Genomic DNA, 17,027 nt, shown 5'->3' on the forward strand with positions numbered 1-17,027 from the left:
AAAGTTCTATATCCTTCTTCAGTTTCTCTCTATATTCAAAATAAAGTAATACAAATTCTAACACAATCAAAAACCTATGTTGTTATCCACAAGTAGGTTAAGAAATACAGGGGGGGAAATGCTATAATGACGTTGAAAAATACACAATTTTGCATATGTTCTAACTTGACCTTTAATTTATTTTTGTTGTCTTTACCCTAAGTAACAATCAAATGTTATAGTAAGTAATACAATTAAAATGCCGGATTGTTTTTTTCCCCTCATTTATTTATTTACATGCAATTATTATAAAGATCAAAGTTGATGCCAAAGTCGACCTGAGTCTAAGGTGATAATGTCCGTCATCCTGTCGCGCCGGAAAAGGCAGAGCATCGGGGAGAAGGAGGCGTTTCCATTTAAACAACGCTGCACAATCAGCTGCAAATTTATGCAGAGCAGTGAAATCTGTGCTGCTGCTCCTGCTGCTGCTGTTGTCCTGCAAAAGAAGAGCAAGGAGGAAAAAGAGGCAGCACCGCCGGGCACCGCGCACAGCAACCGCCCGGGAGGCCGCTGAGTCCGCAGCGGGGAGCAGGAGAGAGGAACCCGGAGCGGCGACGGTAAGCCGGACCGAGCTGCCCCGTTAACGAGCCAGACAGCAGCGGCGGCTAGCGGGATACTAGCTGGAGTAGCCTCCAGTGGATCTGGTATCAACTGGTCTGAAGCATGGAGGGCAGCTAGCAAGCGTTAGCTCTGTCTTTGCTTCCCAGCTGATTGCTGCAGCTAAAAGAGGCTTTATGGGGCTGTGGAGGCTGCAGACTGAGCTGGCTGCTGGGACTGAAAGATGTGCGGAAGGAATATTTAGAGATGTGGAAGAGTGATTACGATCATGCAATACGAAAATGGGTTGGGGACACCTGATTTAAATGGGTCCTACAGAACATCCAGCTCACCTGCGAGGTGATGAATAGTTAAAAGAAAAAAAAAATGTTTTTATTCAAAATTTATAGTCAGCAATTGAAAGCTTTGTTTTTGTAGTGCATCAGTGGAGCATCAGTGGAGCTTATGTTTTGAAACTGCACAATTCAACACAGCAACAGCAATGAAACTAAGTTGGTGTCATTTGTTACATCTGCTTCTGAGATGTTGAGAATAAATCAGAGATGCACCAAACAGATTTTTGCCAGCTGATATTATTTGTTCGTCTTTTAGGTCTGAACTCTCAGTTTTTTAAAATTCAGCTTTCCTTCCCTGTAAATAAGGTACATACAAACTCATTAGTGTAAACTTTGTAATTTTTACCATTTAAATGTTAAGCACTGACCATAGCAAAAAAAAAAAAAAAAAAAACTGCAGCAAAGACTCCTTAAAGGAGGTAATGAAACAAAAAATTAAGATATCACAAGATTCATTATATTTGGCTTGCTTTTGTTTTATAAATCAGCAAGTTGTGTTAGTTTTCAGCTTTGATGTATTTAATGTGCAGGAAAATAACAGATTTTCAGAATTTGACCTTTTGGTCACTGATAAGAGCTAATCAATGAGAAATTGGCTGATTTTGATCGCTGATCAGTGGATTTCTCAGAAATTGTGCCTATAAAAATCATCCTTGCAATGTCATAAAGGTCTGATTGAAATAAGATATGAGTTTCCTGCCAGGAATTCCTGTTTTGTATTCCAGTGATATGTTTAATCTGCTGGATCGAGTCTCATCATAGAAGTTGCCCCAACCGGACACAAATGACAGTAACCAGAGGTTAAAGGTCACGGAAAGAGTTGAAGCGTCATGACAAATGAACAGAAAACCAGTGAGGAAAATATTAACCAATCACAATTGACAACATCATTGCAATACTTTATATTATTTTTCCATTGTTTGATTTTCTAATATTCTCTGAAAATTAAATATTTGTTCTGAGGTGAGACAGGGTTTTTCTTTTTGGCTTAGTCTTATAGAAAGGAAATTCAGTTTTTTTTTTCTTCTTCTTCTTCTGTGTTTTACTTAAGGTTGTCTCAATAGTCTCCTGTGCTCATAAACAGCCATGGAGGCGGATGGAGAGCAGAACCAGCAGGGAGCCTCGACCAATGGGAGTGCAGCATCTGGGGCAAGCTCCCGCCCCTCACCAATGAATTCCATGTCTGCGTATGAAAGGCAGGCGGTTCAGGTAGGCCTCAGTTTGTGTGAGTATTAAACCATCGGCTTACCTCAATAGCTGTTTTTGTTGCAGCACTTTAAGGCCACAAAGTCGACTTGAAAGAGGTAATGTTGCCACAAACATTTAGAAACTGACATGCCAAACCCAAGTTCAGTCATGAAGCTAAACTGAAGAACTGAATTCTGACTGTTCTAAAGGTTCTGTCTGTTTATAGTTTATATTTAATGGTGAAAGATTTTTGCTTTCTCATTGTCAGAATTGTGAGTGAAGCAGTTGGCAGGTTACAATCACTTCTGTTGCTGTGGAAAAGAGGAGAAATTTGTCTTCTTATAGTGTCCCACTTTTTTTTTATGCATGTAAAGTTTCATGCATAAACTTTACATGCATGGTCAAATTTTAAGGATTACAAGTTTTAAATTACATTATCTTGACTCTAGAAATCTGTGAGATATAATATGTAGTAAACTTAAAATAATTTAAAGTGACTGACTTTTTGTTGTTGTTTTTGTTTTTTTCTGGTTGCTAAAATACTTCTTATTCACTATTAATATGCAGATTAAGTAAGTACAAAATCAGATTCGGTGGGTTTTTTCCAGATCTACATACTTATGGGGAAAAAAAGACAAGTATACATTTGTTATGCAATTCCAGACTTTATCCTATTTTTGGTAATTTTTTTATTGTTTTGCTTATTTTTAACCATTTTTATTTCTTTAAAAATGTCCCTTTCTTGCTTTTTTTTTTTTGTTTTTTCCTTTGGCCATTCCTTCCTTTCTTCTTTAAATTTTTTTTCTTTCTCCTTTCTTCTCTTCCTGACATATTTCCAGTCTTACTTTGCTGTTTCTTCCTCCCTTCTTTCTTTTCTTCCTTTTATCTTCCTTTCGGGCCTGATTTCATTATGTGTTTTTGCTGCCTCTTTTTAAAAGCTTTTTAAAGAACTTTAATATTTATGCTTATAAAATTAGCCATAAATATACAGAAAAGTGAGTCTGGAAAAGTATAAAATGTGAAATTAAAATTGTGGAGGAACTCTGGGTATTTAACTATAAAAGAAGGATCATGAATGTTCTTTGAAAAATAAAAAAGGTTATTGTATGCATTTGTTTTCCCAAATTGTGCCTTTGGGTAGTAATCTTTCTAATTCATGTCTTACACTGATAAATACGGAGAGAATCGGGTAGGTAAGGACAGAGAGTGAGACTTGGAGGAGGCTGGGTGTTATTTTCGCAGGCCTTTGCCACCCTCCACCGCCATCTGTCTTTGTCACCCTGCACATACTAATCCAAGCCACCGCGCTCGCATTCATCCTCTCAACTTATTACTGTATGAAGCTCAGCTCATATATCACTAAGCTGCAGCAGCATCTCTCCCTCCTGTTCTTGTTGATCTCACTTTGTAGTTTTCTTCTCTCATCTAAAATTTTTCTTCCTTTCCTTATATAGCCTTGTTTTAGATTCATTTCCTTTTAACAGACCTCCACCTAAATTATTTCAGTTACTTTTTGTCTTTTCTCCATTACATCTGCTGCTCTCTGTTCTCCACCTGAAACTGCTTGTGATAATTCTCAATTTGAATATTTTTGTCATTACCTCTAGGCCCTGCAGGCATTGCAGAGGCAGCCTAATGCAGCTCAGTACTTTCAGCAATTGATGCTGCAGCAGCAAATCAACAGTGCCCAGTTGCAGAATCTGGCTGCTGTGCAGCAAGTCAAGGTAAATATGATGAAGCTCTTTACAAAATCCACTCTGTTTATTGCTAAGATTTGTTTTAAATTGATCAAATAATGCATGTCTAAAGAATGGATCACAAAATATGCCAGGGCACAGTAATAAAATTAAGGGACAGAAGTTTAAAATGCAGGCTGTGTCCTGGACATCTGTTGTGTTATATTGGTAGACATACGACCAGAAATACTGAGCCACGTCCGCCATCAACCACACGACAGCCTCTGTAACCACGTTTGTTTGGATTCAAGCGAAGCCTCAAACATTTCCTCTTCTTCTGTTTTTCTTCTTTTTGTCTGGTCTCTCACAGGCAACTCTGGCTGCTAGTCGTCAGTCAAGTCCGTCCAGCAGCTCTTCTCAGACCACCAGCACTACAGTAGTACGCTTTGTTTTTTGTTGCTAGCTTAAAGCAAAAAAAAAAGGTATAATTTTAAAAAACTTTTTAATTACAAAACCTAATTTTAATGGACATTAATTAGCTAAAGATATAGTGAATTCAACTTTTATGGGCTGATTCAAAGTCCTGTTTTTTGTCTTTGATAGTTCCCTGGAAACTGTACTAGGTTAAAACTTTCTCTTCAGAAAGAGGTGTGAACTTATTTGATAAAACTGTTTTATGGAAAAACATAAAAACCTCACAGGAGATCATAAGTAGATGATGGGAAACACTTCCAGTCATCTGTTGTCAAAACAGGCAAACTGGACGCAAGCTTGATTAAAAATGTCTGCACTTTCTTCTTAGTTGACAAAAGTCAGATGCAAAACAAACACAGCTGCATTCAAATAAATAGATGCAAACTGGTAAATAAAACATTAATCCAGAAAACTCCTATGAATGTCAACATGACTCTCACAGGCTCCCATAAGTTTAATGCAGGTATTCATGAGGCCTACCAAAAACTGAGAGAAATAATGGTTTACAGATATCCAGATTTCTGATATTTATTTATGTCCGTCATGTTTCTTAAATCATTTCAAGCAAGGCGTGAAATAATTTAAAAGAGTCATCAAGCTTTCTTTAAACAGATAATGCTCTTTAAGAAAATTCTTTAGGAAAAGAAAGAGTTCTACATATTAAGGTCTCACACTGTTAATCTTCAGGCCAGTGTAACATCTGGAGCAGGTTCCACAACCAGCAACCGTCCATTAGGTGCCTCAGCGACGTCCACCATCAGTCAGTCTGTGCTGCTCAGCGGAGCGACAGGCGGTCAGGGACAAATGTACCTGAGAGTGAGTCTCCCTCAGAAAGCCGAATTCTCTGATCATATCAGAGCCAGTCGTAACTTGCTGTTTGTCCTGCAGGTCAACCGCTCCCTGAGACCCCCGATGTCCCCCCAGCTCATCTTCATGCCCGGTAGCACAGCGACCGCTGCTGTGGCGACTGTCACCCAGCAATCTCAGAGTCAGCAGCAACAGGAAGTAACTCCAGCCTCGTCCTCCTCCAGCGGCCAGTCGGATAATGATCAGGTTTGCAGAGTAACTGAGCTGACGATTTCAAGTTGCGTTTTTGTCAGGCTGTGTCGCAGAAGTGCTAATGTCACGGAAACATTTCTTGTGTCTCTTTAGGCGCAGAACCTTGCTATCAGAGGTGTGTCGAGTCCCAAAGGTGTGGGTGTTAAAACCGAAGCCCCAGACAGGACTGACTCAGGTGGGGAGAAAGAAAATGGTTTTGACTCACCTCATTTACTAGTTTTCCTATGTGATTATTTTACAGCAGATCCTTTTACAGTAATTAAGAAAAATGTAGAATTCCATTTTATTCATAAATGTTTTCATTTTGATGTCTATTATATTTTCATATTTTGTCATATTTGTCAAATGACAAATAAGTTAGTTAGTTCCACGTTAACAATGAAAATAGCCTTCTTTTAACTCTTAAATGAACTTTTTGGACTAACTTGTATTTTCTAGCTGTGGAAAAAGTTCAGTAAGAGGCCTTTTTATCAGCCTCTAACATCGGTCTCATTCCTCCCTTTCAGCTGTAATATATGAGAGATATTTTTTGCACGTACAGCCATTTACATTCTCTGAAAAGGCGAAAGTTCTGGGTTTTTAGTGTATCCCGGACCTTTTATTTCAGCCAGTCCTTAGTGGAATTACTGCTGTATTTATGGTCTGTGTCATGTGGCAGGGTTTAGTGTGGCTTCAGCTTTTATTTTTATTTTGGTTTTATATTTTCCTCATCCTCCTCTAATAGACTGTAGATGTTCTGTTTGATTGTAAGGCGTATTATTATTATTTTTTTCTTTATTCAGCTTCCTACTCGCTGGTCCAGCCGTCCCACCCATCAACCCCCCAGTCCCTAACGAAACCCAACCCACAGCCACCTCACATCAAGATCCCTACCTATCCCCAGCCTACGAACCTTAAAGCACACCCCGTCTCTTCGTCTGGTGCCTCCTCCTCTTCCTCATCTTCCACCTCCTCCATCCCTCTCTCCCAGCTCCTGCTTCATGGAACTCGAACACTGACCACAGGGACCACAGCTCCCACAACGGCACATGCGCTGGTCCTGACATCCAACACGTCACAAGCCCATGGCTACCCGGTGGGCACGGCGACCATCAAACCTGCGGTCAACGCTCAGACTCTGGTTGTGCAGCCTTTGCAGAAAACGACACTTGGCACTGAGAAATCAGGCCACTCTAATGGACCCATTCCCATCCAACCGAAGACTTTTCAGGGTCTCCGCGTTCCACTTCAGCTTCCCTCCAGAAATCCCCCTCCCATCTTACCTGCCCCCCCACCTGCTAGCAGTTCCAACCATTCGTCCCAGCCTCCTCACATCCCGGTCCAAATCGTGGGGGCAAGGCAAAGCACGCTGGGGGGAACCCAGGCTCTCGCTCTGGCCCGTGGCAGCTGCAGCCAGGAAGGAGCGGCGGTGCTCAGCAGCTCGTCCAGCCTGCTCACCATGGTGGCCTCCATTGCCTCCAGGGAAGGTGGAGTTGTGGGCAGAGGAGTGGGGCTTAAGACTCTCCAGGAGGCTGCTCCACCAGCCCAGGCTCCTCAGTTTCATCCCCAGAACAATCAAAGCTCTGCACAGAGTCAGAACGGACCGGCATCTCAGAGCTCCGCCTCTTCTCAGTCACCAACTGTTACAGCTCCTCCCCCATCGCAGTCTTGCTCCACGCACTCTCTCCCTCAGGTGACTGAAGAGCAGAGAAGAGCTGGAGTGACGACCAATGGAGACTCATCAGGCGGCCAGACTCCACAGGTCAGATGATTACCTGACAGATAATGGTGCTCAACACCATGCTGTGTCCTACATAATGTTTACAGCTGTTACAGCTCCTCCCCCATTTCTTCAAAATGACATATTATACATTATGTTCCTTCGATATTAATCTTTGCCTCTTTTGTTTGTAGTGTGTTGCTACTTAGTAGTTTGCATCTTGCATCATTGCCTGGGTATTCCATCTCATGAAGTCTTTTTCAGATTGTGCTGCTGTTTTTGTTTCTAGTTGGAATAACTTTTCACGGTTTGAAAAATCTGAAATCTGTTCCCAGTTTCACCATTTCATTCTGCTTGTTTTGTTTTAAGGGAAAGCAGGTGAACGCCTCTCTAAAAAGAAAATCAGAATCTGCTTCAGCAAATGATGAAGACGGTCCGTCTCCTCCACGGCTCCAGCCAGTCAGAGACCACACCTCTGCACCCTCAGGCAACCCCATCAGTGCAGGTAACTTCACAGTAAATAAGGGGAACATGACATTTTTCATAGCTAAGACAATAAAACTCTCCTATCATCAACAAGGCTGTTGTAGCAACCTGGTTGCATGATGCAGTTAAGCCCAAAATTATTAATGCTCCTGGTAGATTTACGTCTCAATGTAGTCTTTTCATTCTGTTGACAAGTTTCCTCAATTTACATTTCCTGGAGGATCTCAAAAACTCAAAAACGTAGACCTCATCACAACAGTAAATTATCCATAAAATAACAAACCATGCAATAAACTGGCTAGCAATTACAAGAAGGGCTTTTTAGTACCAGTAAAGATTTTTCCACTGATTTGGAAGACTGACTAAATATATTTTGACTTGCCATTTATTAAATTAAAATAAAAACAGCTATATATGAATATTTAAATATATTTTAATTTATATACTCAATTTATTTGGTGACTTTTGGCCCACACCTCCTTCACAAAGACATGCTTCTTTAAATCATCCAGAACATGTAATGGGAAAATCTTTACTCTTTCTCTACCTCTGCAGGTTCTGCTTCTCCTCCTCTTGCCTCCTCCTCTCCCACCCCGATCCTGTCTGTGTCTCGGGGGGCTTGCACTCAGGGGGAGCGGGCGTCCCCGCCTCAGGCTGTAGTTAAACCGCAAGTCCTCACTCATTTAATTGAAGGCTTCGTTATCCAGGAGGGAGCAGAACCGTTCCCAGTGTGTACAAAACATTTTTTGAGTCATTAATTCCTTCCCATGTACACAGGCCCGCATTATTACCGGTTTTTGTTTTTCTTCTTCACCAACAGATTTGTGGTCCAGCAAAGGACTCGGCAGGAGAAGATCTAACGGACGATAGTCCAGACACTAACCAATCAGAAACAGTCACTACAGCAACAGGTATCACCTGAGCTGACTTGAAATCACTACTTCCTTATAACAGCCATCAATTTGTGTATTTCTGAAGAAAGTAGATCCTTAACTTGCTTGAGATTTCCAAGAGGCATCTGAATTTAGCCTGTCGAAAGACCGAATTTGAAACTTCAGAAAGGCAAAGCAGAGCAACTTTACTGAGCTCAGCAGACATCACTGCCCTTGACCTCAGCGTTATTAGCATCATGCTCTGACCAGCTAAGCTAACCGGCCATACATAATTTTGAGTTTTCTTCGATTTCAGAAAATCTTACATGAGCTTGACATAAGGAATTATATTTTAATGTTTTTCAAAATCAATATGCATAATGGTTTAATTTAAAGTCTTCTGCTATTTTGAAGTGTTGATTTTCTAAAAGACTTTATGATTCAATTGGCCAGTATGGAGATTGAACCCATACTGAAGATATCCAACTCAGTGCTTTCTACTTAGCATCATTGCCAAGACTGATTGTTGTTGTTATCATGACTTTGGGGCGCTTTCCGTATTTTTCGGACTTATTGTTTTGGTGGCAGGACTATTTTATCATTCTATGTAGTTTCTTTTTCTAGTTGAACTTTTTTTGTCCCTCTGCTAATTGGCTGCCAACAAACCCTTGCTAGCTTGTTGCTTTTGTGTTTAAAACCAGATAGTCACCAGAAATCAAGCTGATAATCGGCCTGTTCTGCTCTCAGACTCTTTGTGCGTCTTAAACAGTTTGGACCTTGTTTGACTTTGCAACAGTGTTAATTACAGCTTCCAAACTGGGAATTTCTACTTCTGAGTTTAATTGCAAGAGAGCTGAGAATGAAAAAAGTAAATAAAGTCCCAGCAAAGTATAATTGCCTTCTCTCAACCCTGTGATTATGTACATTAGGAACAAACCTTGAACGGATGAGTCTCTTTAATTCATATTGTCCTATATTTATGAAAGTTTGGTCGCTATATTAAGTAACTTCTGTCTTTTCATTTGAAACCTCAGTGCTGAAGTGTGAGTACTGCAAAAACTTTGCTCCTGCCAACCAGTTCAGAGGCACCAAAAGGTTCTGCTCCATGTCTTGCGCCAAGAGGTACTTTACATGCATGAAACATGTTACACAATATTTACAGTAGATATAAGATGATACACATCATCTTATATACTCCATTTCAAGCTGCTGTAGCCACTCATATTTCATGAGTCCTTTGAATCCTTTCAGTTGTTTTTTTTTCCATTGATATATCAATATCTGTAAAATTTAAGCAAATTTAAATAGCAGCAAAATAAATAGTTTTATTCACATATTTCATTTTAAAAGTGTTTATTCCCTTGAACTTTTGCACTCATGTTACAATCACATGTTCTGTGGAGCTTTTATCCTATTGGCCAGGACAACTCAATTGCATGCTAAGATGGGTCAAAATTTCTAACTTAGGAATTGGCCAGACTTTGATAGCAGATAAAACGCATTCAAAACACAGCACCACACACTCATTGCAAATTAAGCACTGCGGATGGGCATTTGGATGTGATGGCAAAATAATATTTGTCACCTTAATCAGGATTACATTTTGTTTTCAACACTTTTGGGTCCTAGTCTTCATGAAGACATGTTGTCTGAATCAAACTAATTACTCTTCAAGACACAAAGCAATGCACTGCATTCATGGTCTTTTCTATTGCAGGAATTTTACTTACTATTGTAGAAATTTTCATTTTTATAAGATATTTTAAAGATTATCAACATGTATGGATTTTTCTGTTGTTTTTCTATCTATTGTTGTTTATCCAGATCTATAATCTGGGCCTTTTGGAAACCTGTTCTGAGCCGCATGTGGGCGACAACCAAACACAGTTTTAGCAAACTCAAGAATCTATTTTCAAATCTAAATATAGTCCTCTGAGGTTCATCAGTGAACATTATGACAGAGCAAACATCATAAAGACCAAGGAACTCAGAGAAACATAAGTGACAAGGAGGAGGCGCTTGTTCATGAAAGACAAGGGGAATCTGGTTTGCTGTCTGGCTGTGAGCCATGCAGGTGACACGGTAAATACATTCTGGTCCAGTGATACCAAAATTAAACATTTCGGCTTACTATCAAAATACTCTCTTGAAACTGGCACCTCAACACGCTATACCTACCCAGAAACATGGTGGTGGCAGATTCAAGTTGTTGGGACAGGGAACTTGATAGCAGGTGATATAATGTTTGATGGAGCTACATACATGTTTGTTCTGAAAAAAAAAGGAAAACCTGTTGGAGGTTGCAATAGAGTTGAGGCCAAGATGTAGATTTAATTTTTAGCAGGACAAAAAACCTGCACATGCAACCAGAGCTACAGCAGGCTGGTTTAGAGCAAGCAGATTCACGTTTTAGATTGGCCTAGTCAAACTCCAGCCATAGAGTCTTTCAATAATCTGAGGCCAGACTTTCCATTCTATCTAACTCAAATGAAATTATCAAAAATTCCAAAAATGTTCTACAAAGCACAGACTGAGACAAACACATGCTACATTTTTCAGAATTTTATTGGGAAAAGTTGTTGAAAACCATGCATTTAACCTCCCTTTCACCTCGCATATTATGCAGTTGTTTGTGTTGGTCTATCACATAAAAGCTTAGTGAGAAATATGAAAAAATGTGAGTTAAAAAGTTCAAGGGGTGTAAGTTTTTTAGCAAAATGCCTTACATAATGTAGAGATTAATCATAATCAGCATGAATCCAATTTGGTTATCCTGTGAATCATTGTGTGGCTTCAGCTGTATGTCCACAGCATGTGTGTTTCCTGTGCTTCTTACTTTTTTTTATGTTTAAATATTTCTACAGCCAAACTTCATTCATGTTGCAATTCCTATCTTGCTTGGAAATGTTTGTCTTCTGGATTTTCTATTGAACTGGCATCATTTTGTGATTTTTATATTGTATTTATTACATTATGTTTCACAATATAAACAATGTACATTTTGCATTGTTTGGAACAGTATTTTGTCAGCATATGAGTTTGAAATTATTTTGCTTCTGCTTTGCATTTGTCTCCTTGCCCGATGCGTGTTTATAACTTCTATACCACGCATGGTCCAAAGAGACAAAAACTGTGTGTTGCTCATCCCGGCTTCAGTACCGTATATGTCACTCTTTGTCTACGATACAGTATGTATTGGTTCCCCAGGTACAACGTCAGCTTCAGGCAGAACTTTGGGATGCGACACAGTCACAGCCAGCGTCAGGATCAGGACCACGCTTCGGGCCGGGACCGGGACCGGGGCCAAGACCAGGACCAGGACCCGGGCCACATCTCTAACTCGGATGAGGAAGGAGGGATTGCAAGGCGGAGGGTTCCTCGTAGGACTAGCTCAGAAATAGCCAGTGCAAAGATCGCAGGAAGACCAGTACCTGCAAAGGTGAGAAAAAAGTTCTGACTAAAACTTTATTAAATAATCAAAACTAGGTATTATTAACAAGCAGGTTTTTGTCAGTTCTTCTTATGCAAAATGGAAGAGCAAATGGTGTTAAGGGTACATTTATTCAAACTGGTTTCTGTCACAATCAAACGTTTGAGAAATGAACCATCAAACTCAATTTTGCATCGTCTGACATGCAACACTGGAGGAACTTAGAGTTTGAGTTGGTTGAGGTTTGGTGCCATCTAGTGGCCACAACAAAACCACCAAATTGCAGTTGTATTTGTAACCCTTTACTTTTATTGACATTAGACCTTCTTTAAAGTGTTTTAAAGATACAACTTTTCTTAAATTGTGCCACTTTAGTCTTTATTTGTGCAACATTTTGTGGTAAATTCAACTGGATAGAGTGGTTTTATAGCTTTACTGCTGTTTCTGGGGATTCATCTAAAACCATATTTGCTCCAGATTGTGATTGGTGTTCTGCTGTTGTGGACTTGTTACATACAGTTACAGGACAAAGAAAGTTTAAATAATAAAACAGTCAAAAAGTGAAGTGAATCTATGCAAATTCTGATTAGATCTGTGAGCAAGGTGCTATTATTCAAATGTTTTAGAATAATCATTATGAGTGTGACAGCCTCTGTAACAGTGTGTTGTGGCAATGCCGGGATGGGAAGGCATCAGCAGTGACAATCAATTGTTGCTGTGTGTTCCTGAGCCGTATGGGTCAGCGACCTTTTCCATTCAAAGAGCCACTTTTGCCCCAACTGCAACAATAGAGAACTGTTTTTCTAAATTTGTACTACATAAAATGTTTTAGTATAAAAGCTATCAAAATTAAACCAAAATGTATTTGTATTTTCAGATTTTAGAAATTAAAGGAAAAGACAGAGGATTAATTTGTGAAAACTACCACTTAAAATTTTGCAATTAGCTGTGTTTTTTCAAGTTAATAAAAGATGGCAGTGTACTTAATATTTCAGTCAGAAGTTTTCCATATTCAGCTTAATTTTTAAAAAATTAACTACAATTTTTGAATCTGTTTTGTCTTTTTGTATCCTTTAGATCACATTAAAAATTTTGAGTATGTGATTCTGATTTGTTAAATTCTGAGACTTAAATAGTTAGCTTTTTTTAAATTTACTTCTAGTGTCTCCTATAAATAATAAAAACCTGTTGGGAAACACATAGAATTAAAAAAAAAATCAGGCTTATTTTAGCTCTGTAGTAAAGAATTTCAAACATCTTCCGCCTCTTCTACCCACAGTGTCGCTTGGAGTCCAGCCATTCAGAAGAGGAGTCCAGTGGACAGGAGGACGAAGAAGACGCCATGTCTCTGTCACCCGCTTCTTCGGCTTCCTGCCACCAGCCGCCTCCGACAGCTCCAAACGAGAGCTCAGCACCCAACTGCCGGCCTGCTAGCCCCGCCCAGTGGACAGTGGAGGAAGTGTCGCAGTTCATTTCTTCACTACAAGGTTGGAATATCCGACTTCTGTCTCCCACCTTTCTACTTTCTATTTTCTCTTTACTCATCCACTTCACTTAAATTGAATCAACTTTGTTATTTTTTTTAAATAGTTAAATTTGAAATTGTCAGTTGCTTCTAAATTTAGAGTTAGCTCATTAACTGTGTAAATCAGGATGGTAATTGTCATATGAGGGAATAAACAAGAGGTAACTGTCAGTGGAAAACTGTACTTATTTTATTTAGCTACCACATAAACTGCTTCTTATCCAAACTCGTTTTTATGCATAGTTTCCTAGGGCTCCCCCAGAGGTCATGAAACCAAACTACAGTGACTCAATATATACAATAGAAACTAATCTCACAACAGTAATAAAGCGATTTATGTTTCTGTGTTGGTGTTTCTACAATTTAAATGAGTTCTATTAAATCACTGTTTCCATCTTTTCTTCCTACTTTGCTTGTGTTGCTGTTGCTCTCAGGTTGCGAGGACCTCGCTTCCCAGTTCTTGTCACAGGAAATTGACGGACAGGCTTTGCTCCTGCTGAAGGAGGAGCATCTCATGTCCACCATGAACATCAAATTAGGCCCAGCCCTTAAGATCTGTGCTCACATCAACAATCTGAGGGACTAACGGTCGAGATCCTGGTCCAGGATCAGACGTGGAGCTGTTGAAAGGGGGAAGGGAGGACCGCCAGGTGAATGTTGATGAGGTTCATTATGATTTCAAAACAGACTCTCCACTTGAACCGAGTGCTTCAGAATTGAATCTTGTTGTCGGATTTCTCTCATATTTGCGAAGATTGAAAGGAATATTTGCTTGGTAATTTATCTAAAAACTGTGTTGGATGAAGATTTTTGGTGAAGGTTCTGATTGCTGCCCAAAATCACTCCATGCAACACATAAATGAAGATTTTATTTTCTTATTGTTTTGCACTTCAAAAACAAATGGCTGTAACATTTTTACCCCAACGTGTAGGAAAATAACTCCTTTTTGAAAGATAGGGGTGTCATATTTCATGTATTTGTGAAATTGAGTTTTTCTAGATCACGTTGATTTATTTGTCAAATTATAAATGGTTGCACAGGCAGCTATTGCTAATTTGGAAGGAAGCTCTGAGCTCTAAAATGGCTGCTTGTGGGTTTTTGTGCAGAAAAGTGTTTATTTGGAACGATGTCTTTTGAGGAAAAATTGTTGTCGAGGTGAAAAGTGTTTATATAGTGAGCTGTTACTCAGTCGGAATGACCATCATTATGTATTAATGCTGGCCTTTTTTGATGGGTTCCCTCTAACTGACAGGGTACAGAGAGAGAACAGGGTACGAAAAACTGAAATGCCGGACAAGATTCCAAATCAAACCCAAAACGCTCACAGTTCTGGGAGAGAAGACTTGAACATCCCAGTGGTTTATTTCACATAATGTAAAGTAGACAAACATGACAGCAGCAAATCTTTAGGATTTCTTTGCAGCCTGAGAAAAAGTTGGATTTTTCTTTGATCATTTTCCAGAAAACACAATATGGAAAAATATTTGAATTTATAATTTATAACAATCCTTATCTCTAAATTGTGAATACTTATCTTCATTTGTATGTCATTTAAAATATTTTTAATCTTAGAATTTCTACACCTTAAAGTGTTTTTTTTTGTTTGTTTGTTTTTTGACAGACTTAGTTTTTTGTTCGGTTTCGAGTTGCTAGCTTACAACACAAATTCAAAAGGGCCATTTCAATCATTTTTTTTTTTTGCATTTGGACCTTGTGGACTTGTGTGTTAAAACTGAGTCTTGTTTGGGCGTCAAACAGAACACTGAAACCTCTCACAGAACAGATGTGTTAACTTTACAAACTTCTTTCAAGGGGCTATATCTGCAGAAGGATAAACCAGTACAGATTTACCAAAACAAAGTGTTAAAAATGTCAGAGTTGATTTAAGTTGCCAAAAATAAAAATATGAATGATTGCTCTTTGCCACACCGCTAGATCAGAAACCAACTTTAGCATAATCTTGGTACATTTTTTTTTTAATACAGAAAAATAAAACCTAACTAATTATTTTTTTTATCTCAAAAGTCCAGAAAAATCTCTAAGATTTGAGTTGGGAAAAGCATTGACATCTGAAATGAAAAACATGCAGGAAACCTGAATTTTTCACTTTGTCTCATTAAGCTTTATTTAAGAAGACCTATCGGTACTGTTTTTAATTATTATTATTCAAACTGTGTCAACAAAAGCTTGTAGGAAATGCTGTCTGAAATGTGAAATAAAAATGAGCAGCAAACGACGCTAAATGCCAGTTGGTAAGGTAACTTTAAGCTGAGTTGTTGTGAACCGTCTTGAGAAAATGGGAAATGTGGACCTACATTTGTCATGAACTAGCAAACCATTACATCAGACTGAATAAGTGTCTGAATAAGAAAACCTTAAGCTATACTGTAGTAAGTGTAAAAAAATGCCTTTATATTTAATTGCACATTTGTTTGCTCGACTTTTTAGTTTGAGCCTTTTTTTATGTCCAAGTTCTCTCATGTTCTATCGTGGCCTTTCTTACTAGTCTCTACACTAGATTTAGACAAGGACTTTTCATATCATTCCTTCTTTTCTACGAACTTCCTCAATTTTTAAAAACTTCTTCTTTCAAGCAATGACATCCATTGCTTTTTTCCAAAGCGTGGCTGAAATAGTAGCTACCTTGATCAAGGAAACTTCTCCGTCTTCCTCATAGCTTTGTCATGTATTGTGTACTTACCACCAATATTTACCTTTGTAGCTAGCTATTTTTGGCTTCATTGTGACTGGTTGTGGCTGCTTTCTTTCAAGAAGGGATAATCCTTGATGTGTGTTTTTTCGGTTTTCCCAGGATTCTGAAGTATTTAAATTTGCTGGTCCTTCCACATGTAAAGTTGGATTAAAGGACTCATTGAATGTGTTGTGAGCCTGTTAGTTCCTGTGTAATGTTTTTATTAGGTGGATCCATGCAGATTTGTTCATTTGATCTACATTTGCCCAAACAAGCAGCACCTTTCATCCCTAAATTACTGAAGATTCTGCAAATCTTTCATTTGCAATAATCAGAAAAACTGCAAAAGGAGTGTGTTCAACAAGGAATGGTTGATGCTATAATGCAAATAAATAATCTAGAAACTGTTGCAGAACTTTGTTTCCGGAGTCTTGATTTTTATCCAGTTGTTTTATAATATAGCTCCACCTCTCCATCCACTGGCTTAGAGTTCATAATTCCATATTGGACTGCAGGGAGGTCTTGCATTTTGTGGCATTTATGAAGTATGTTTCCCTGGCATGGGCATCAATTTTATTTCGTCTTTTGCTTTTGACATAACAATTCACAATTCTGCCAAATCTATTACTTGTTGTAGATAAGAATTGTTTATTTTTTTTCCTTTCATTGTTGGTAAATTAATTTCCCAGCAGGACTTGACATCTAGCAACACCACGAAGGATAGTGATATCTGATTTTATGACCATCAGAGTGATAACATTTAACTTTATCAATCTGAACGTTGAGCAAACTGACCCGATCTAAACCCTGTATCACTCTTTGTTCAATTACCATAAAAAAACATTACTTTTTTCAATTTAATTTATCAAAAATGGTACTTTTTTAAGATACAGCTGCAAATACCCATGCAGCAAGTACACCAGTAACCAAGAAAGATGGCTGTGTCTTTGTTTTTGACTGTTTTTTCTAGAAACGTCTCTAGTTCTAGCTATA

The 17,027-nt window shown here is 38.7% G+C and overlaps 1 protein-coding gene across 2 annotated transcripts; it reads left to right on the top strand.

Annotated features, from left to right (window-relative positions):
• Positions 1 to 399: 399 nt before the first annotated feature.
• On the top strand, positions 400 to 16,229 carry LOC129375939 (polyhomeotic-like protein 1). 2 transcript variants are annotated; one of them, XM_055055325.1, is made up of 15 exons: positions 400 to 596; positions 1,984 to 2,141; positions 3,728 to 3,844; positions 4,167 to 4,235; positions 4,958 to 5,086; positions 5,159 to 5,323; positions 5,423 to 5,504; positions 6,112 to 7,070; positions 7,398 to 7,533; positions 8,070 to 8,242; positions 8,335 to 8,425; positions 9,421 to 9,508; positions 11,576 to 11,825; positions 13,096 to 13,303; positions 13,776 to 16,229. In XM_055055325.1, the coding sequence occupies exons 2-15, from the start codon at positions 2,019 to 2,021 to the stop codon at positions 13,925 to 13,927; spliced, it is 2,742 nt and encodes a 913-aa protein (XP_054911300.1). In that variant the 5' UTR covers positions 400 to 596; positions 1,984 to 2,018; the 3' UTR covers positions 13,928 to 16,229. The 2 variants fall into 2 exon arrangements, with proteins under 2 accessions (XP_054911300.1, XP_054911301.1); XM_055055326.1 differs by having other exon boundaries at positions 11,594 to 11,825.
• Positions 16,230 to 17,027: the final 798 nt, after the last annotated feature.

Source organism: Poeciliopsis prolifica, unplaced genomic scaffold (genome assembly GCF_027474105.1).
Source record: "Poeciliopsis prolifica strain line A6 unplaced genomic scaffold, Auburn_PproV2 SCAFFOLD041, whole genome shotgun sequence".
Classification (NCBI taxonomy): Eukaryota; Metazoa; Chordata; class Actinopteri; order Cyprinodontiformes; family Poeciliidae; genus Poeciliopsis; species Poeciliopsis prolifica.

Coding starts and splice junctions, on each gene's coding strand:
- LOC129375939 (XM_055055325.1), top strand. CDS start 2,019: ATGGAGGCGGATGGAGAGCAGAACCAGCAGGGAGCCTCGACCAATGGG. Junction 4,236..4,957: donor AGACCACCAGCACTACAGTA/GTACGCTTTGTT, acceptor GTTAATCTTCAG/GCCAGTGTAACATCTGGAGC. Junction 5,324..5,422: donor GCCAGTCGGATAATGATCAG/GTTTGCAGAGTA, acceptor GTGTCTCTTTAG/GCGCAGAACCTTGCTATCAG.